This window comes from Oncorhynchus keta, unplaced genomic scaffold (assembly GCF_023373465.1).
Source record: "Oncorhynchus keta strain PuntledgeMale-10-30-2019 unplaced genomic scaffold, Oket_V2 Un_scaffold_14044_pilon_pilon, whole genome shotgun sequence".
Taxonomy (NCBI): domain Eukaryota; kingdom Metazoa; phylum Chordata; class Actinopteri; order Salmoniformes; family Salmonidae; genus Oncorhynchus; species Oncorhynchus keta.
In genome coordinates, this window is record NW_026290781.1 from 480,001 (window position 1) to 502,694 (window position 22,694).

General features: G+C 45.4%; 1 protein-coding gene and 1 long non-coding RNA gene across 57 annotated transcripts in view; one reads left to right on the forward strand and one right to left on the reverse strand.

Moving 5' to 3' along the window:
* LOC127927437 (ephrin type-B receptor 4b-like) overlaps positions 1 to 11,463 on the forward strand; it is a 90,762-nt gene extending 79,299 nt beyond the window's left edge. For 30 of the 37 annotated variants that reach the window (XM_052513873.1, XM_052513874.1, XM_052513883.1 and 27 more), the window contains exons 12-18: positions 647 to 777; positions 1,522 to 1,582; positions 1,929 to 2,083; positions 7,275 to 7,424; positions 7,920 to 8,113; positions 8,975 to 9,133; positions 9,459 to 11,463. In XM_052513873.1, coding sequence (XP_052369833.1) covers positions 647 to 777; positions 1,522 to 1,582; positions 1,929 to 2,083; positions 7,275 to 7,424; positions 7,920 to 8,113; positions 8,975 to 9,133; positions 9,459 to 9,564 — 956 coding nt within the window. In that variant the 3' untranslated portion in view covers positions 9,565 to 11,463. The remainder of the gene's footprint in view (positions 1 to 646; positions 778 to 1,521; positions 1,583 to 1,928; positions 2,084 to 7,274; positions 7,425 to 7,919; positions 8,114 to 8,974; positions 9,134 to 9,458) is intronic. The other 7 variants (XM_052513866.1, XM_052513869.1, XM_052513868.1 and 4 more) reach the window with 4 other exon arrangements.
* On the reverse strand, positions 2,387 to 5,857 carry LOC127927439 (uncharacterized). 20 transcript variants are annotated; one of them, XR_008127407.1, is made up of 7 exons: positions 4,781 to 4,875; positions 4,592 to 4,717; positions 4,340 to 4,402; positions 4,088 to 4,150; positions 3,773 to 3,835; positions 3,080 to 3,709; positions 2,394 to 2,921 (listed from the first exon to the last, which is right to left on the reverse strand). It is a non-coding gene; the product is annotated as an uncharacterized LOC127927439 (long non-coding RNA). The 20 variants fall into 20 exon arrangements; XR_008127402.1 differs by having other exon boundaries at positions 4,088 to 4,213; XR_008127410.1 differs by having other exon boundaries at positions 2,395 to 2,921; positions 4,655 to 4,717.
* Positions 11,464 to 22,694: the final 11,231 nt, after the last annotated feature.

Consider the following 22,694-nt stretch of genomic DNA (forward strand, 5'->3'; position numbering starts at 1 on the left):
ATGCAGTACTGTGCAGTACTATGCAGTACTATGCAGTACTATGCAGTACTGTGCAGTACTATGCAGTACTATGCAGTACTATGCAGTACTGTGCAGTACTATGCAGTACTATGCAGTACTATGCAGTACTGTGCAGTACAATGCAGTACTATGCAGAGCTAACTTGTCCTCGAAACAGTGCAACAGCTACAGAAAATATTCAATGAAAAACAACGTGTTATTGTGTTTTAATTTGGGTATACATGTGTATTTGTGTGTTTTAATGTGTATTGTGTGTGTATTAATGTGTGTATTAATGTGTTTTAATGTGTATTAGTGTTTTAATTTGGGTATACATGTGTATTTGTGTGTTTTAATGTGTATTGTGTGTGTATTAATGTGTTTTAATGTGTATTGTGTGTGTATTAATGTGTGTATTAATGTGTTTTAATGTGTATTAGTGTTTTAATTTGGGTATACATGTGTATTTGTGTGTTTTAATGTGTATTGTGTGTGTATTAATGTGTTTTAATGTGTATTGTGTGTGTTTTAATGTGTGTATTAATGTGTTTTAATGTGTATTAATGTGTATTGTGTGTGTATTAATGTGTTTTAATGTGTATTAATGTGTATTGTGTGTGTATTAATATGTGTATTAATGTGTCAGGTCAATTCCAATCTGTAGGTCAGTTCCAGCACCCCAATATCATCCACCTGGAAGGAGTCATCACGGCTTCCTGTCCTGTTATGATACTGACTGAGTTTATGGAGAATGGGGCCCTCGACAGCTTCCTTAGGGTGAGGAGGGAGGGAGGGAGGGAGAGAAGGGAGGGAGAGAGGGTGAGAAGGGAGGTAGGGAGAGGGAAGGAGTCATCACAGCTTCCTGTCCTGATACTGACTGAATTTATAGAGAATGGGGACCTCGACAGCTTCCTTAGGGTGAGGAGGGAGGGAGGGAAGGTGAGAGGGTGAGAAGGGAGGGAGGGAGTTTATGGAGAATGGGGCCCTCGACAGCTTCCTTAGGGTGAGGAGGGAGGGAGGGAAGGAGAGAGGGTGAGAAGGGAGGGAGGGAGTTTATAGAGAATGGGGCCCTCGACAGCTTCCTTAGGGTGAGGAGGGAGGGAGGGAAGGAGAGAGGGTGAGAAGGGAGGGAGGGAGTTTATAGAGAATGGGGTCCTCGACAGCTTCCTTAGGGTGAGGAGGGAGGGAGGGAAGGTGAGAGGGTGAGAAGGGAGGGAGGGAGTTTATGGAGAATGGGGCCCTCGACAGCTTCCTTAGGGTGAGGAGGGAGGGAGGGAAGGAGAGAGGGTGAGAAGGGAGGGAGGGAGTTTATGGAGAATGGGGCCCTCGACAGCTTCCTTAGGGTGAGGAGGGAGGGAGGGAAGGAGAGAGGGTGAGAAGGGAGGGAGGGAGTTTATAGAGAATGGGGCCCTCGACAGCTTCCTTAGGGTGAGGATGAGGGGAGGGGTCTATCTGTAGTCTGTCTGTAGTCTGTCTGTAGTCTGTATCTGTCTGTTTCATCGTTGATATTCTCTCCTCCAGTTAAACGATGGTCAGTTCACACCTATCCAGCTGGTGGGGATGTTACGTGGGATAGCATCAGGTAGGAAGTACACTTTATTTAATGTTTAACAGCTAAGGGCTTAGGTTCTTAGGCACGACACAACTCTGAGTACACAGCCTGGATACGGCCCTTAGCCGTGATATATTGGCCTTATACCACAAACCCCCGAGGTGCCTTACTGCTATTAGAAACTGGTTACCAACTTAATTAGAGCAGTAAAAATAAATGTTTTGTCATACGGTCTGATATACCACGGCTGTCAGCCAATCAGCATTCAGGGCTGGAACCACCCAGTTTCTATAATTATTTGTGCAGGTGTATGACGCCACCCTAGTGTTGTGTGCTGCTCGTCTGTTTATGTGTCACTTCCCCCTCCTGTCTCCAGGTATGAAGTATCTGTCGGAGATGAGCTATGTCCATCGAGACCTGGCAGCTCGCAACATCCTAGTCAACTCTAACCTGGTCTGTAAGGTATCTGATTTCGGCCTGTCACGATTCCTCCAGGAGAACTCCTCTGACCCCACGTACACCAGCTCACTGGTAAATACACCCTAAATACACCCTATCTACCCCTCTAACTACCCCTACCTAACGTACACCAGCTCACTGGTAAATACACCCTCTAACTACCCATACCTAACATACACCAGCTCACTGGTAAATACACCCTCTAACTACCCATACCTAACATACACCAGCTCACTGGTAAATACACCCTCTAACTACCCCTACCTAACATACACCAGCTCACTGGTAAATACACCCTAAATACACCCTATCTACCCCTCTAACTACCTTCTAACTACCCCTACCTAACATACACCAGCTCACTGGTAAATACACCCTATCTACCCCCCTAACTACCCTCTAAGTACCTTTTAACTACCCCTTCCTAACCTTACCCAGCCCTACCCAGCCTCTAACTACCCCTACCTAACCCTACCCAGCCTCTAACTACCCCTACCTAACCCTACCCAGCCTCTAACTACCTTCTAACTACCTTTACCTGACCCTAACTAGCTCTACCTAACCCTAACTACCCCTACTTACCCCCTAACTACCCCTACCTTGTAAATTAGAATATAATATGTTTCTAAACTCTTCTACATTAATGTGGATGCTACCACGATTACAGATAATCCTGAATTAATCATTCAACCCAAATATCATTCAACCCAAAAATGCTAACCTCCCCTGTTATTGTAATGGTGAGAGGTTAGCATGTCTTGGGGGTATGATATAAAATGCTAACCTCCCCTGTTATTGTAATGGTGAGAGGTTAGCATGTCTTGGAGGTATGATATAAAATGCTAACCTCCCCTGTTATTGTAATGGTGAGAGGTTAGCATGTCTTGGGGGTATGATATAAAATGCTAACCTCCCCTGTTATTGTAATGGTGAGAGGTTAGCATGTATTGGGGGTATGATATAAAATGCTAACCTCCCGTTTATAATAATATATGCCATTTAGCAGACGCCTGTTATTGTAATGGTGAGAGGTTAGCATGTCTTGGGGGTATGATATTAAATGCTAACCTCCCCTGTTATTGTAATGGTGAGAGGTTAGCATGTCTTGGAGGTATGATATAAAATGCTAACCTCCCCTGTTATTGTAATGGTGAGAGGTTAGCATGTCTTGGAGGTATGATATAAAATGCTAACCTCCCCTGTTATTGTAATGGTGAGAGGTTAGCATGTCTTGGAGGTATGATATAAAATGCTAACCTCCCCTGTTATTGTAATGGTGAGAGGTTAGCATGTCTTGGAGGTATGATATAAAATGCTAACCTCCCCTGTTATTGTAATGGTGAGAGGTTAGCATGTCTTGGGGGTATGATATAAAATGCTAACCTCCCCTGTTATTGTAATGGTGAGAGGTTAGCATGTCTTGGGGGTATGATATAAAATGCTAACCTCCCCTGTTATTGCAATGGTGAGAGGTTAGCATGTCTTGGAGGTATGATATAAGATGCTAACCTCCCCTGTTATTGTAATGGTGAGAGGTTAGCATGTCTTGGAGGTATGATATAAAATGCTAATCTCCCCTGTTATTGTAATGGTGAGAGGTTAGCATGTCTTGGAGGTATGGTATAAAATGCTAACCTCCCCTGTTATTGTAATGGTGAGAGGTTAGCATGTCTTGGAGGTATGATATAAAATGCTAACCTCCCCTGTTATTGTAATGGTGAGAGGTTAGCATGTCTTGGGGGTATGATATAAAATGCTAACCTCCCCTGTTATTGTAATGGTGAGAGGTTAGCATGTCTTGGAGGTATGATATAAAATGCTAACCTCCCCTGTTATTGTAATGGTGAGAGGTTAGCATGTCTTGGGGGTATGATATTAAATGCTAACCTCCCCTGTTATTGTAATGGTGAGAGGTTAGCATGTCTTGGAGGTATGATATAAAATTCTAACCTCCCCTGTTATTGTAATGGTGAGAGGTTAGCATGTCTTGGAGTTATGATATAAAATGCTAACCTCCCCTGTTATTGTAATGGTGAGAGGTTAGCATGTCTTGGAGGTATGGTATTAAATGCTAACCTCCCCTGTTATTGTAATGGTGAGAGGTTAGCATGTCTTGGAGGTATGATATAAAATGCTAACCTCCCCTGTTATTGTAATGGTGAGAGGTTAGCATGTCTTGGAGGTATGATATAAAATGCTAACCTCCCCTGTTATTATAATGGTGAGAGGTTAGCATGTCTTGGAGGTATGGTATTAAATGCTAACCTCCCCTGTTATTGTAATGGTGAGAGGTTAGCATGTCTTGGGGGTATGATATTAAATGCTAACCTCCCCTGTTATTGTAATGGTGAGAGGTTAGCATGTCTTGGGGGTATGATATTAAATGCTAACCTCCCCTGTTATTGTAATGTTGAGAGGTTAGCATGTCTTGGAGGTATGATATAAAATGCTAACCTCCCCTGTTATTGTAATGGTGAGAGGTTAGCATGTCTTGGAGTTATGATATAAAATGCTAACCTCCCCTGTTATTGTAATGGTGAGAGGTTAGCATGTCTTGGAGGTATGGTATAAAATGCTAACCTCCCCTGTTATTGTAATGGTGAGAGGTTAGCATGTCTTGGAGGTATGATATAAAATGCTAACCTCCCCTGTTATTGTAATGGTGAGAGGTTAGCATGTCTTGGAGGTATGATATAAAATGCTAACCTCCCCTGTTATTGTAATGGTGAGAGGTTAGCATATCTTGGGGGTATGATATAAAATGCTAACCTCCCCTGTTATTGTAATGGTGAGAGGTTAGCATGTCTTGGAGGTATGATATAAAATGCTAACCTCCCCTGTTATTGTAATGGTGAGAGGTTAGCATGTTATGTTAGCATGACTCTGTAGAGTCACGATGTAGTCACTGCTATGAATATGGAACCAAATACTTTGTATTACTTTAATGCACATAGATATTCATTTGTCCCAATACTTATGCGCCCCTAATATTAGGTGGAGGGGGGACTATGTACATAAAGTGCTGTAATTTCTAACCGGTTCACCTGATATGAATGAAAATACCCTCAAATGAAAACTGACAGTCTGCACTTTGACTTCATAGTCATTGTTTAGATTTCAAATCCAAACTTTTTGACTATAGAGCCAAAATAAGTAAAGATGCTTCACTGTCCCAATAATTACAGAGGACACTGTATATACCACAGAATCTATTAACTACCCTAAACTACCTCCTACCTACCGCACACTAATCCTACCAACCCTTCACTGTCCCAGTAATTACAGAGGACACTGTATATACCACAGAATCTATTAACTACCCTAAACTACCTCCTACCTACCGCACACTAATCCTACCAACCCTTCACTGTCCCAGTAATTACAGAGGACACTGTATATACCACAGAATCTATTAACAACCCTGAACTACCTCCTACCTACCGCACACTAATCCTACCAACCCTTCACTGTCCCAGTAATTACAGAGGACACTGTATATACCACAGAATCTATTAACAACCCTGAACTACCTCCTACCTACCGCACACTAAACCTACCAACCCTTCACTGTCCCAGTAATTACAGAGGACACTGTATATACCACAGAATCTATTAACTACCCTGAACTACCTCCTGCCAGCGATCACCTAAACAGCCCCACTGCTTGAGAGGAATCATTGTTTTTGGGCAGAATTATGAGAGGTTTTGTGTTGTTGTTGGAGGTGTGTCTTGGTCAGTTTAGCTCACCTCCTCCCTTCCTCTCCCTCCTCCTCCCTACCTTCCTCTCCCTCCTCCTCCCTCCCTTCCTCTCCCTCCTCCCCTCCCTCCCTTCCTCTCCCTCCTCCCCCTCCCTCCCTTCCTCTCCCTCCTCCTCCCTCCCTTCCTCTCCCTCCTCCTCCTCCCTTCCTCTCCCTCCTCCTCCCTCCCTTCCTCTCCCTCCTCCCCCTCCCTCAATTCCTCTCCCTCCTCCCCCTCCCTCCCTCTCCCTCCTCCTCCCCCTCCCTTCCTCTCCCTCCTCCTCCCCCTCCCTTCCTCTCCCTCCTCCTCCCCCCTCCCTTCCTCTCCCTCCTCCCCCTCCCTTCCTCTCCCTCCTCCCCCTCCCTTCCTCTCCCTCCTCCCCTCCCTCCCTTCCCTCTCCCTCCTCCCCCTCCCTTCCTCTCCCTCCTCCCCCTCCCTTCCTCTCCCTCCTCCCCCTCCCTTCCTCTCTCCCCTCCCTCCCTCCCTCCCTCCCTCCCTCTCCCTCCTCCTCCCTCCCTTCCTCTCCCTCCTCCCCCTCCCTCCCTTCCTCTCCCTCCTCCCCCTCCCTCAATTCCTCTCCCTCCTCCCCCTCCCTCCCTCTCCCTCCTCCTCCCCCTCCCTTCCTCTCCCTCCTCCTCCCCCTCCCTTCCTCTCCCTCCTCCTCCCCCTCCCTTCCTCTACCTCCTCCTCCCCCTCCCTCCCTCTTCCCTCCTCCTCCCTCCCTCCCCTCCCTCCCTCCCCCCTCCCTCCCCTCCCTCCCTCCCTCCCTCCCTCCCTCCCTCCCTCCCTCCCTCCCCTCCTCCTCCTCCCTCCTCCCCCCTCCCCCTCCCTCCCTCCCTCCCTCCCTCCCTCTCCCTCCTCCTCCTCCTCCCTCCCTCCCCCCTCTCCCTCCCTCCCTCTCCCTCCCCCTACTCTCTCCCTCCCGCCCTCCCTCCCTCCGTCCCTCTCCCTCCTCCCCCTCCCTCCCTCCCCCTCCCTCCTCCCTCCCTCCCTCTCCCTACTCCCCCTCCCTCCTCCCTCTCCCTCCCTCCTCCTCCCCCTCCCTTCCTCTCCCTCCTCCTCCCCCTCCCTTCCTCTCCCGCCTCCTCCCCCTCACTTCCTCTCCCTCCCTCTCTCCCTCCCTTCCTCTTCCTCCCCCTCCCCCCCCCTCTCCCTCCTCTCCCCCTCCTCCCTCCCTTCCTCTCCCTCCCTCGCCCTCCTCCTCCCTCCCTCCCTCCCTCTCCCTCCTCCCCCTCCCTCCCTCCCTCTCCCTCCTCCTCCTCCCTCCCCCTCCCTCCCTCTCCCTCCTCCCCCTCCCTCCCTCCCTCCCTCCCCCTCTCCCTCCCTCCCTCTCCCTCCCCCTACTCTCTCCCAACCGCCCTCCCTCCCTCCGTCCCTCTCCCCCTCTCCCTCCTCCCCCTCCCTCCCTCCCCCTCCCTCCCTCCCTCCCCCTCCCTCCCTCCCTCTCCCTACTCCCCCTCCCTCCTCCCTCCCTCTCCCTCCCTCCTCCCCCTCCCTCCCTCTCCCTCCCCCCTCCTCTCTATAGGGTGGTAAAATCCCCATACGTTGGACAGCTCCAGAGGCGATCGCGTTCAGAAAGTTTACATCGGCCAGTGACGCGTGGAGCTACGGCATCGTGATGTGGGAGGTGATGAGCTTCGGGGAACGGCCGTACTGGGACATGAGTAACCAGGATGTAAGGGTTCATTCTATTTCTTTATATCTGATTTGATTGGTTCCAGACGGAAGTTTTTTTACACCTACAATGTCAGTGAAGACAGACTACCTAACACTGACCCCCCACTAGTTTCCCACTCCCTACCGAACACTGACCCCCCCACTAGTGTCCCACTCTCTACCTAACACTGACCCCCCCACTAGTGTTCCACTCCCTACCTAACACTGACCCCCCACTAGTGTCCCACTCCCTACCTAACACTGACCCCCCCCCCCCCCACCCCCCCACCAGAGTGTCTCTCCTCTCCACTCCATACCTAACACTGACCCCCCCCACACCAGGTGATCAATGCTATAGAACCCTATAGTGTCCCTCCTCTCTCCTCTCCTCTCCCTACCTAACACTGACCCCCCACCAGAGTGTCTCTCCTCTCCACTCCCTACCTAACACTGACCCCCCACCAGAGTGTCTCTCCTCTCCACTCCCTACCTAACACTGACCCCCCCCCACCAGGTGATCAATGCTATAGAACAGGACTACCGTCTGCCCCCCCCACCGGAGTGTCCCTCCTCTCTCCACTCCCTCATGTTGGACTGTTGGCAGAAAGAGAGAGCTGCTCGTCCACGATTCGCCAACGTGGTCTCAGCGCTCGATAGGCTGATCAGAAACCCCGCCTCCCTGAAGATCACACAGCCGGACGGACCTGGGTAAGAGAGAGAAGGGGGGACACACACACAAATATGACTATGGTATTAATATGAGCCAAACTCCCTTCAGTTCATAACCTTTCATTTCTCTCTCCTCCTCTTTGGGTATATAGTGTCTCTCCTCTCCTGTTACACCTCTCCTCAACCTGTCAGTCCATGTTACAGTAAAACAGCCTCATCATGATTCATAATGTCTTCTCCCCTACAGTAAAACCACCTCATCATGATTCATAATGTCTCCCCCTCTCCTCCCCTACAGTAAAACCACCTCATCATGATTCATAATGTCTCCCCCTCTCCTCCCCTACAGTAAAACCACCTCATCATGATTCATAATGTCTCCCCCTCTTCTCCCCTACAGTAAAACCACCTCATCATGATTCATAATGTCTCCCTCTTCTCCCCTACAGTAAAACCACCTCATCATGATTCATAATGTCTCCCTCTTCTCCCCTACAGTAAAACCACCTCATCATGATTCATAATGTCTCCCCCTCTTCTCCCCTACAGTAAAACCACCTCATCATGATTCATAATGTCTCCCTCTTCTCCCCTACAGTAAAACCACCTCATCATGATTCATAATGTCTCCCCCTCTTCTCCCCTACAGTAAAACCACCTCATCATGATTCATAATGTCTCCCCCTCTTCTCCCCTACAGTAAAACCACCTCATCATGATTCATAATGTCTCCCCCTCTCCTCCCCTACAGTAAAACCACCTCATCATGATTCATAATGTCTCCCCCTCTCCTCCCCTACAGTAAAACCACCTCATCATGATTCATAATGTCTCCCTCTTCTCCCCTACAGTAAAACCACCTCATCATGATTCATAATGTCTCCCCCTCTTCTCCCCCAGTTCCTCCCAGCCCTTGTTAGACCAGCGCCCCCCCCCTCCCCTGTCAGCCTGTGGGTCTGTCTCAGAGTGGCTTCATGCTATCAAGATGTCTCGTTATGAAGAGAGCTTTACACAGGCAGGATTCACCAACCTGGAGGTCATCGCACAGATCTCTACAGAGTACGTATTACATACTACACACTACACACTACACACTACACAGAGCACACTCACACAATTATTAAACTCTCTCTCTCTCTCTCTCTCTCTCTCTCTCTCTCTCTCTTCTCTCTTTCTCTCTCTTTCTCTTTCTCTCTTTCTTTCTCTCTTTCTCTCTCTTTTCTCTCTTTCTCTCTTTCTTTCTCTCTTTCTCTCTCTCTCTCTCTCTCTCTCTCTCTCTCTCTCTCTCTCTCTCTCTCTCTCTTTCTCTCTTTCTTTCTTTCTTTCTTTCTTTCTTTCTTTCTTTCTCTCTTTCTCTCGATCTCTCCTCCTCTTCCTCCTCCAGGGACCTGTTGCGTATAGGAGTGACTCTAGCGGGACACCAGAAGAAGATTCTCTCTTCCATCCAGACCCTTAGAGTTCTCAAAACTCCTCCCACACTCAGATACTGACCAATCACCTATTACAGCCTCCTGGAAGCTCCCCCCACTCTTCCATACTGGCCAATCACACCAAAGCCCTTCAACAAGCCACCAGCCAACCACGTACCAGTTGTGACGATGTCACTACGCCAACAGTGTCCCAAGCCAATCATTGTACTCAGTTCCACTGTGATGACACAATAGATGTGTGTGTACTCTTCAACCAATCAGGAAGACGGAGAGAGAGACGGACATGAACTCTCTCCTGAGAGATTCCTTCAGTTTTACAATACTGCCTTGTTGGAATACTCGACATTAACTTTGTTTTATAATACTGCCTTGTTGGAGTCCACGGGAATACTCAACATTATCTTGGTTTTATAATACTGCCTTGTTGGAGTCCACGGGAATACTGGACATTAACTTGGTTTTATAATACTGCCTTGTTGGAGTCCACGGGAATACTGGACATTAACTTGGTTTTATAATACTGCCTTGTTGGAGTCCACGGGAATACTCAACATTAACTTGGTTTTATAATACTGCCTTGTTGGAGTCCACGGGAATACTGGACATTAACTTGGTTTTATAATACTGCCTTGTTGGAGTCCACGGGAATACTCAACATTATCTTGGTTTTATAATACTGCCTTGTTGGAGTCCACGGGAATACTCAACATTATCTTGGTTTTATAATACTGCCTTGTTGGAGTCCACGGGAATACTCAACATTAACTTGGTTTTATAATACTGCCTTGTTGGAGTCCACGGGAATACTCAACATTATCTTGGTTTCATAATACTGCCTTGTTGGAGTCCACGGGAATACTGGACATTAACTTGGTTTTATAATACTGCCTTGTTGGAGTCCACGGGAATACTCAACATTAACTTGGTTTTATAATACTGCCTTGTTGGAGTCCACGGAAATACTCAACATTATCTTGGTTTTATAATACTGCCTTGTTGGAGTCCACGGGAATACTGGACATTAACTTGGTTTTATAATACTGCCTTGTTGGAGTCCACGGGAATACTGGACATTAACTTGGTTTTATAATACTGCCTTGTTGGAGTCCACGGGAATACTGGACATTAACTTGGTTTTATAATACTGCCTTGTTGGAGTCCACGGGAATACTCAACATTAACTTGGTTTTACCAATACTGCCGGGATCCTCTGGGAATACCGTTGGAATACTGTGGAAGATTTCTCCTCTGGAACACTGTTTGGGATAAAGGATTTCGCCCAATCAGGTTTTCCCAGATATTCCCTCTGACTGAGGTGTGGTGCTGGACCTTGTAGACTGACTGCTTCTAGAGAGACTGACTCTGATTTACAACCTGACTTCTTCTAGAGAGACTGACTGTTTAAAAACCTGACTTCTAGAGAGACTGACTCTGATTTAAAACATGATTTCTGGAGAGACTGACTCTGATTTAAAACCTGACTTCCAGAGAGACGGACTCTGATTTAAAACCTGACTTCCAGAGAGATGGACTCTGATTTAAAACCTGACTTCTAGAGAGACTGACTCTGATTTAAAACCATACTGCTTCTAGAGAGACTGTGTCTGATTTAAATCCTGACTTCTAGAGAGACTGACTCTGATTTAAAACCATACTGCTTCTAGAGAGACTGACTCTGATTTAAAACCTGACTTCTAGAGAGACTAACTCTGGTTTAAAACCTGACTTCTAGAGAGACTGACTCTGATTTAAAACCTGACTTCTAGAGACACTGACTCTGATTTAAAACCTGACTTCTAGAGAGACTGACTCTGATTTAAAACCTGACTTCTAGAGAGACTGACTCTGATTTAAAACCTGACTGCTTCTAGAGAGACTGACTCTGATAACATGATCAGGTCTATATGGACTTCTTAGGAACGAGAGGGAGGGGATAAAACAGAAAGAGAGAGAGAGAGAGAGAGAGAGAGAGAGAGAGAGAGAGAGAGAGAGAGAGAGAGAGAGAGAGAGAGGGAGAGAAGACAGAGAGAGAGAGAGAGAGAGAGAGAGAGAGAGAGAGAGAGAGAGGGAGGGTAAAAAACAGAGAGAGAGAGAGAGGGTAAAACAAAGAGAGAGAGAGAGAGAGAGAGAGAGAGAGAGAGAGAGAGAGAGACAGAGACAGAGAGACAGAGAGAGACAGAGAGGGTAAAACAGAGAGATGGGTTGTAAAACACAGAGAGAGAGAGAGAGAGAGAGAGAGAGAGAGAGAGAGAGAGAGAGAGAGAGAAAAAGAGAGAGAGAGAGAGAGAGAGCGGTTGTAAAACACAGAGAGAGAGAGAGAGAGGGTAAAAGAGAGAGAGAGATAGGAGGATGGAAGAGCATTAATGACTGATAGACTAATAAAGATGGACAATTCTCCTCTCCTCTATCATCTCTCCATCTATTTGTTCCTGGGTCAGTGTTTAAAGATACTTCCACGGTCTAGTGAGACTGCTGCGCTGAGACTTTCAGAATGTCTGCTGCCATTTCATGACCTCTCCCAAGTCACAGAGGTACTGATGGACCCTAAAGTTGACCTCTGACCCGAGCCCAGGTCTCCATGACCTATGGAACTATGGGACTTTAGTCCTGAGGCCTCTCCCGTTGCATTATGGGTGAGGTAGTATCCCAGGCCCTCACATTGAACGCTCTGTATTGAAGTTGTTTATCGTTTATTATTATGATGAATTCAGGATGTTTTGTAATAATTATAATTATTCTGTTGCCTTTTCTAAGAAACAGTTAATAAATATGACTGATATATATTATTGTTATAGTATATATACAGTCGTACATATGACTGAGCGATGTCTATTTGAGAGAAGATTGATTGGGAGAGGGGCTTGTCTGTCTGTTGCTGTGACCAATCACAATAAAGATGATTTAAGCTGTCCCGCCCACTCTGTGTACCACGTCAGCTGTGTGTGTGTGTGTGTGTGTGTGTGAATCTGGGAACGTGTGTGTGTTAATCAGGGTCCTGCAGGTCCTTTATCTAGTGACCTGTTGACAGACAACTGTTAATCAGGGTCCTGCAGGTCTTTATCTAGTGACCTGATGACAGACAACTGTTAATCAGGGTCCTGCAGGTCTTTATCTAGTGACCTGTTGACAGACAACTGTTAATCAGGGTCCTGCAGGTCTTTATCTAGTGACCTGATGACAGACAACTGTTAATCAGGGTCCTGCAGGTCTTTATCTCGTGACCTGTTGACAGACAACTGTTAATCAGGGTCCTGCAGGTCTTTATCTAGTGACCTGTTGACAGACAACTGTTAATCAGGGTCCTGCAGGTCTTTATCTAGTGACCTGTTGACAGACAACTGTTAATCAGGGTCCTGCAGGTCTTTATCTAGTGACCTGTTGACAGACAACTGTTAATCAGGGTCCTGCAGGTCTTTATCTAGTGACCTGTTGACAGACAACTGTTAATCAGGGTCCTGCAGGTCTTTATCTAGTGACCTGTTGACAGACAACTGTTAATCAGGGTCCTGCAGGTCTTTATCTAGTGACCTGATGACAGACAACTGTTAATCAGGGTCCTGTAGGTCTTTATCTAGTGACCTGTTGACAGACAACTGTTAATCAGGGTCCTGTAGGTCTTTATCTAGTGACCTGTTGACAGACAACTGTTAATCAGGGTCCTGCAGGTCTTTATCTAGTGACCTGTTGACAGACAACTGTTAATCAGGGTCCTGCAGGTCTTTATCTAGTGACCTGATGACAGCCAACTGTTAATCAGGGTCCTGCAGGTCTTTATCTAGTGACCTGTTGACAGCCAACTGTTAATCAGGGTCCTGCAGGTCTTTATCTAGTGACCTGATGACAGACAACTGTTAATCAGGGTCCTGCAGGTCTTTATCTAGTGACCTGTTGACAGACAACTGTTAATCAGGGTCCTGCAGGTCTTTATCTAGTGACCTGTTGACAGACAACTGTTAATCAGGGTCCTGTAGGTCTTTATCTAGTGACCTGTTGACAGACAACTGTTAATCAGGGTCCTGCAGGTCTTTATCTAGTGACCTGTTGACAGACAACTGTTAATCAGGGTCCTGCAGGTCTTTATCTAGTGACCTGTTGACAGACAACTGTTAATCAGGGTCCTGCAGGTCTTTATCTAGTGACCTGTTGACAGACAACTGTTAATCAGGGTCCTGCAGGTCTTTATCTAGTGACCTGTTGACAGACAACTGTTAATCAGGGTCCTGTAGGTCTTTATCTAGTGACCTGTTGACAGAACTGTTAATCAGGGTCCTGCAGGTCTTTATCTAGTGACCTGTTGACAGACAACTGTTAATCAGGGTCCTGCAGGTCTTTATCTAGTGACCTGTTGACAGAACTGTTAATCAGGGTCCTGTAGCTCTTTATCTAGTGACCTGTTGACAGACAACTGTTAATCAGGGTCCTGCAGGTCTTTATCTAGTGACCTGTTGACAGACAACTGTTAATCAGGGTCCTGCAGGTCTTTATCTAGTGACCTGTTGACAGACAACTGTTAATCAGGGTCCTGTAGGTCTTTATCTAGTGACCTGATGACAGACAACTGTTAATCAGGGTCCTGCAGGTCTTTATCTAGTGACCTGATGACAGACAACTGTTAATCAGGGTCCTGCAGGTCTTTATCTAGTGACCTGTTGACAGACAACTGTTAATCAGGGTCCTGTAGGTCTTTATCTAGTGACCTGTTGACAGACAACTGTTAATCAGGGTCCTGTAGGTCTTTATCTAGTGACCTGTTGACAGACAACTGTTAATCAGGGTCCTGCAGGTCTTTATCTAGTGACCTGTTGACAGACAACTGTTAATCAGGGTCCTGCAGGTCTTTATCTAGTGACCTGTTGACAGACAACTGTTAATCAGGGTCCTGCAGGTCTTTATCTAGTGACCTGTTGACAGACAACTGTTAATCAGGGTCCTGCAGGTCTTTATCTAGTGACCTGTTGACAGACAACTGTTAATCAGGGTCCTGCAGGTCTTTATCTAGTGACCTGTTGACAGACAACTGTTAATCAGGGTCCTGCAGGTCTTTATCTAGTGACCTGTTGACAGAACTGTTAATCAGGGTCCTGCAGGTCTTTATCTAGTGACCTGTTGACAGACAACTGTTAATCAGGGTCCTGCAGGTCTTTATCTAGTGACCTGATGACAGACAACTGTTAATCAGGGTCCTGTAGGTCTTTATCTAGTGACCTGTTGACAGACAACTGTTAATCAGGGTCCTGCAGGTCTTTATCTAGTGACCTGTTGACAGACAACTGTTAATCAGGGTCCTGCAGGTCTTTATCTAGTGACCTGTTGACAGACAACTGTTAATCAGGGTCCTGCAGGTCTTTATCTAGTGACCTGTTGACAGACAACTGTTAATCAGGGTCCTGTAGGTCTTTATCTAGTGACCTGTTGACAGACAACTGTTAATCAGGGTCCTGTAGGTCTTTATCTAGTGACCTGTTGACAGACAACTGTTAATCAGGGTCCTGCAGGTCTTTATCTAGTGACCTGTTGACAGACAACTGTTAATCAGGGTCCTGTAGGTCTTTATCTAGTGACCTGTTGACAGACAACTGTTAATCAGGGTCCTGTAGGTCTTTATCTAGTGACCTGTTGACAGACAACTGTTAATCAGGGTCCTGTAGGTCTTTATCTAGTGACCTGTTGACAGACAACTGTTAATCAGGGTCCTGCAGGTCTTTATCTAGTGACCTGTTGACAGACAACTGTTAATCAGGGTCCTGCAGGTCTTTATCTAGTGACCTGTTGACAGACAACTGTTAATCAGGGTCCTGCAGGTCTTTATCTAGTGACCTGTTGACAGACAACTGTTAATCAGGGTCCTGCAGGTCTTTATCTAGTGACCTGTTGACAGACAACTGTTAATCAGGGTCCTGTAGGTCTTTATCTAGTGACCTGTTGACAGACAACTGTTAATCAGGGTCCTGCAGGTCTTTATCTAGTGACCTGTTGACAGACAACTGTTAATCAGGGTCCTGCAGGTCTTTATCTAGTGACCTGATGACAGACAACTGTTAATCAGGGTCCTGTAGGTCTTTATCTAGTGACCTGTTGACAGAACTGTTAATCAGGGTCCTGCAGGTCTTTATCTAGTGACCTGTTGACAGACAACTGTTAATCAGGGTCCTGCAGGTCTTTATCTAGTGACCTGTTGACAGACAACTGTTAATCAGGGTCCTGCAGGTCTTTATCTAGTGACCTGTTGACAGACAACTGTTAATCAGGGTCCTGTAGGTCTTTATCTAGTGACCTGTTGACAGACAACTGTTAATCAGGGTCCTGCAGGTCTTTATCTAGTGAGAGACCTGTTGACCCTCAAGCCGATACCACGACGGCCCTCAAAGAACTTCAATGGACTTTATTCAAACTGGCCGCATTTATTGTAGCTGTGCACCTTAACGAAGCAAATTTGAGGAAAACACTACCGCAACTGCTACTCAACTTCTACTCAACTGCTACTCCAACTGCTACTGGGCCATACGCACTACCCTCTGTTGTGCCTTGCGGTCGGAGGCCGAGCAGTTGTCATACCAGGCCGTGATGCAACCAGTTAGGATGCTCTTGATGGTGCAACTGTAGAACCTTTTGAGGATCTGAGGACACATGCCAAATATTTTCTGTTTCCTGAGGGGGAATAGGCTTTGTCGTGCCCTCTTCACGGCTGTCTTGGTGTGTTTGGACCATGATAGTTTGTTGGGGATGTGGAAACCAAGGAACTTGAAGCTCTCAACCTGCTCCACTACAGCCCCGTTGATGAGAATGGGTGCGTGCTCAGTCCTCCTTTTTCTGTTGTCCACAATCATCTCCTTAGTCTTGGTTACGTTGAGGGATAGGTTGTTATTCTAGCACCACCTGGTCAGGTCTCTGACCTCCTCCCTATAGGCTGCCCCGTCGTTGTCGGTGATCAGGCTGACACTGTTGTGTCGTCCTCAAACTTAATGATGGTGTTGGAGTTGTGTTTGGCCACGCAGTCATGGGTGAGCTGGGAGTACAAGAGGGGACTGAGCACGCACCCCTGAGGAAGTCCAGGATCCAGTTACAGAGGGAGGTCCTTAGCTTAGTGATGAGCTATGAGGGAACTATGTTGTTGAACATTGAGCTGTAGTCAATGAACAGCATTCTCACACAGGGACTATGGTCAGTCTATCTGACAACAGATAAACTGTTTTTAGTCTTCTAGGGCAACAAATGATCTGGGGTCATAACTTGTTGCCCTGGGAGACAAAACACAGTTAATCTGGGGTCATAACTTGTTGCCCTGGGAGACTAAATACAGTCTATCTGGGGTCATAACTTGTTGCCCTGGGAGACTAAATACAGTCTATCTGGGGTCATAACTTGTTGCCATGGGAGACAAAACACAGTTTATCTGGGGTAATAACTTGTTGCGCTGGGAGACAAAACACAGTTTATCTGGGGTCATAACTTGTTGCCATGGGAGACAAAACACAGTTTATCTGGGGTCATAACTTGTTGCCCTGGGAGACTAAACAGTTTATCTGGGGTAATAACTTGTTGCCCTGGGAGACAAAACACAGTTAATCTGGGGTCATAACTTGTTTCCCTGGGAGACTAAATACAGTTTATCTGGGGTAATAACTTGTTGCCCTGGGAGACAAAACACAGTTTATCTGGGGTCATAACTGGTTGCCCTGGGTCTAGAAGACTAAACACAGTTAATCTGGGGTCATAACTTTCTTCCCTGGGAGACTAAATACAGTCTATCTGGGGTCATAACTTGTTGCGCTGGGAGACTAAACACAGTTTATCTGGGGTCATAACTTGTTGCCCTGGGAGACTAAATACAGTTAATCTGGGGTCATAACTTGTTGCCCTGGGAGACTAAACACAGTTTATCTGGGGTCATAACTTGTTGCCCTGGGAGACTAAATACAGTCTATCTGGGGTCATGACTTGTTGCCCTGGGAGACTAAACACAGTTTATCTGGGGTCATAACTTGTTGCCCTGGGAGACTAAATACAGTCTATCTGGGGTCATGACTTGTTGCCCTGGGAGACTAAATACAGTCTATCTGGGGTCATAACTTGTTTCCCTGGGAGACTAAATACAGTCTATCTGGGGTCATAACTTTTTGCCCTGGGAGACTAAATACAGTTTATCTGGGGTCATAACTTGTTGCCCTGGGAGACTAAATACAGTCTATCTGGGGTCATGACTTGTTGCCCTGGGAGACTAAACACAGTTTATCTGGGGTCATAACTTGTTGCCCTGGGAGACTAAACACAGTTTATCTGGGGTCATAACTTGTTGCCCTGGGTCTAGAAGACTAAATACAGTCTATCTGGGGTCATAACTTGTTTCCCTGGGAGCTTGTTTCTCTGGGAGACTAAATACAGTCTATCTGGGGTCATAACTTGTTCCCTGGGAGACTAAATACAGTCTATCTGGGGTCATAACTTGTTGCGCTGGGAGACTAAATACAGTTTATCTGGGGTCATAACTTGTTGCCCCTGGGAGACTAAATACAGTTTATCTGGGGTCATAACTTGTTGCCCTGGGAGACTAAACACAGTTTATCTGGGGTCATAACTTGTTCCCTGGGAGACTAAACACAGTTTATCTGGGGTCATAACTTGTTCCCTGGGAGACTAAATACAGTCTATCTGGGGTCATAACTTGTTGCCCTGGGAGACTAAATACAGTTTATCTGGGGTCATAACTTGTTGCCCTGGGAGACTAAACACAGTTTATCTGGGGTCATAACTTGTTGCCCTGGGAGACTAAACACAGTTTATCTGGGGTCATAACTTGTTGCCCTGGGTCTAGAAGACTAAATACAGTTAATCTGGGGTCATAACTTGTTGCCCTGGGAGACTAAATACAGTCTATCTGGGGTCATGACTTGTTGCCCTGGGAGACTAAACACAGTTTATCTGGGGTCATAACTTGTTGCCCTGGGTCTAGAAGACTAAATACAGTTTATCTGGGGTCATAACTTGTTGCCCTGGGTCTAGAAGACTAAATACAGTTTATCTGGGGTCATAACTTGTTGCCCTGGGAGACTAAATACAGTTTATCTGGGGTCATAACTTGTTGCCCTGGGAGACTAAACACAGTTAATCTGGGGTCATAACTTGTTTCCCTGGGAGACTCAACACAGTTTATCTGGGGTCATAACTTGTTTCCCTGGGAGACTAAATACAATTTATCTGGGGTCATAACTTGTTTCCCTGGGAGACTAAATACAGTTTATCTGGGGTCATAACTTGTTTCCCTGGGAGACTAAATACAGTCTATCTGGGGTCATAACTTGTTTCCCTGGGAGACTAAATACAATTTATCTGGGGTCATAACTTGTTTCCCTGGGAGACTAAATACAGTTTATCTGGGGTCATAACTTGTTTCCCTGGGATACTAAATACAATTTATCTGGGGTCATAACTTGTTTCCCTGGGAGACTAAATACAGTTTATCTGTGGTCATAACTTGTTGCCCTGGGAGACTAAATACAGTCTATCTGGGGTCATAACTTGTTTCCCTGGGAGACTAAATACAGTCTATCTGGGGTCATAACTTGTTTCCCTGGGAGACTAAATACAGTTTATCTGGGGTCATAACTTGTTTCCCTGGGAGACTAAATACAGTCTATCTGGGGTCATAACTTGTTTCCCTGAGAGACTAAATACAGTCTATCTGGGGTCATAACTTGTTTCCCTGGGAGACTAAATACAGTCTATCTGGGGTCATAACTTGTTTCCCTGGGAGACTAAATACAGTCTATCTGGGGTCATAACTTGTTTCCCTGGGAGACTAAATACAGTTTATCTGGGGTCATAACTTGTTTCCCTGGGAGACTAAATACAGTCTATCTGGGGTCATAACTTGTTTCCCTGGGAGACTAAACACAGTTTATCTGGGGTCATAACTTGTTTCCCTGGGAGACTAAATACAGTTTATCTGGGGTCATAACTTGTTTCCCTGGGAGACTAAATACAGTCTATCTGGGGTCATAACTTGTTTCCCTGGGAGACTAAATACAGTCTATCTGGGGTCATAACTTGTTTCCCTGGGAGACTAAATACAGTCTATCTGGGGTCATAACTTGTTTCCCTGGGAGACTAAATACAGTTTATTTGGGGTCATAACTTGTTGCCCTGGGAGACTAAATAAAGCGATGCTCACCAGGATAATGTCATAAATCGCTAGAATTATTTAATGAATAATCTAGTTAACAACGCTAAAGTTTTTCTTTGTCATTTCTGCAGAGCAACAAGGTTTATATTTTATCCGTGGGGCGGCAGCGTAGCCTAGTGGTTAGAGCGTTGGACTAGTAACCGGAAGGTTGCGAGTTCAAACCCCGAGCTGACAAGGTACAAATCTGTCGTTCTGCCCCTGAACAGGCAGTTAACCCACTGTTCCCAGGCCGTCATTGAAAATAAGAATATGTTCTTAACTGACTTGCCTGGTTAAATAAAGGTGTACAATTTCCTTTTGTCCTGTTTTAAGGAGATAAAAAGCAGTGAAAACGATCCAACATGTTTCTGCTAAGTTTTCAGATGGTCTACTGGGCTACCGGTCGTAATACAACAATACAGTCATCTGGACTTGATTTGAAACCTGAACCGCTTCTTGGAGATAAGCTGCTTTTGGAGAAACCTGTTCACTGGGCCCCGAGGTAGCTGTTATGGACAGGTAATTAACTGCTAGACCCGAGTATAAGGGGAAATCTCTTGCCCTCGTTATGCTAGTATAGCGGAGGGAAACTCAGCCAAGAACAGTTTGAGCTCTGTCAGGAAATCCTGGTTCGGGTTATGTTGGGAGAACAAAATGAAATATGACACAAAAGTAATTGGTAATACATAGGCTAGTTGGAATAGTTCTGAATCATCAAAACAGAAATGAGCAACTAAAGTAAAGCAACTAAAGTAGCAATCTGAAATGTTAGATGCCGTGTAAGGAGTTTTTATAACCCTCGTCAAATTCTTGCCACACATCATCGGTTTCCAACGAAGCCCCTGTCACTGTCGGCCAAATCTGTGCTGCTCCCTGATCCGAGGGGAACCATCGGCAGAGGGGAATTTGACAGCCTCATCTGCATGTGTTAGCGAGCCAAACCTAGGGTCTAAAACTGTTGCTTTGGAACCTGAAGTACAAAAGAATGGTGTAAACTATCTTTCACAACCATCATGATGATAGCTGCTGGAATAGTAAACCATGTGGTCTTTCAAAAATCTGTATTATTTGTCTGTTTCTATTGAGCAACATTGTATCATTATAGGGTCGGCCAATACAACATTGTATCATTATAGGGTCGGCCAATACAACATTGTATCATTATAGGGTCGGCCAATACAACATTGTATCATTATAGGACCGGCCAATACAACATTGTATCATTATAGGACCGGCCAATACAACATTGTATCATTATAGGGTCGGCCAATACAACATTGTATCATTATAGGGACTGGCCAATACAACATTGTATCATTATAGGACTGGCCAATGCAACATTGTATCATTATAGGACCGGCCAATACAACATTGTATCATTATAGGACTGGCCAATACAACATTGTATCATTATAGGACTGGCCAATACAACATTGTATCATTATAGGACCGGCCAATACAACATTGTATCATTATAGGACTGGCCAATACAACATTGTATCATTATAGGGTCGGCCAATACAACATTGTATCATTATAGGACCGGCCAATACAACATTGTATCATTATAGGACCGGCCAATACAACATTGTATCATTATAGGACTGGCCAATACAACATTGTATCATTATAGGACTGGCCAATACAACATTGTATCATTATAGGACTGGCCAATACAACATTGTATCATTATAGGACCGGCCAATACAACATTGTATCATTATAGGACCGGCCAATGCAACATTGTATCATTATAGGACCGGCCAATACAACATTGTATCATTATAGGACCGGCCAATACAACATTAGGACCGGCCAATACAACATTGTATCATTATAGGACCGGCCAATGCAACATTGTATCATTATAGGACCGGCCAATACAACATTGTATCATTATAGGACCGGCCAATACAACATTGTATCATTATAGGACCGGCCAATACAACATTGTATCATTATAGGACCGGCCAATACAACATTGTATCATTATAGGACCGGCCAATGCAACATTGTATCATTATAGGACCGGCCAATACAACATTGTATCATTATAGGACCGGCCAATACAACATTGTATCATTATAGGACCGGCCAATACAACATTGTATCATTATAGGACCGGCCAATACAACATTGTATCATTATAGGACTGGCCAATACAACATTGTATCATTATAGGACCGGCCAATACAACATTGTATCATTATAGGTCGGCCAATACAACATTGTATCATTATAGGACTGGCCAATACAACATTGTATCATTATAGGGTCGGCCAATACAACATTGTATCATTATAGGACTGGCCAATACAACATTGTATCATTATAGGACTGGCCAATGCAACATTGTATCATTATAGGACCGGCCAATACAACATTGTATCATTATAGGACTGGCCAATACAACATTGTATCATTATAGGACTGGCCAATACAACATTGTATCATTATAGGACCGGCCAATACAACATTGTATCATTATAGGACTGGCCAATACAACATTGTATCATTATAGGACTGGCCAATACAACATTGTATCATTATAGGACTGGCCAATACAACATTGTATCATTATAGGACCGGCCAATACAACATTGTATCATTATAGGACTGGCCAATACAACATTGTATCATTATAGGACTGGCCAATACAACATTGTATCATTATAGGACTGGCCAATACAACATTGTATCATTATAGGACCGGCCAATACAACATTGTATCATTATAGGACCGGCCAATGCAACATTGTATCATTATAGGACCGGCCAATACAACATTGTATCATTATAGGACCGGCCAATACAACATTGTATCATTATAGGACCGGCCAATGCAACATTGTATCATTATAGGACCGGCCAATACAACATTGTATCATTATAGGACCGGCCAATACAACATTGTATCATTATAGGACCGGCCAATACAACATTGTATCATTATAGGACCGGCCAATACAACATTGTATCATTATAGGACCGGCCAATGCAACATTGTATCATTATAGGACCGGCCAATACA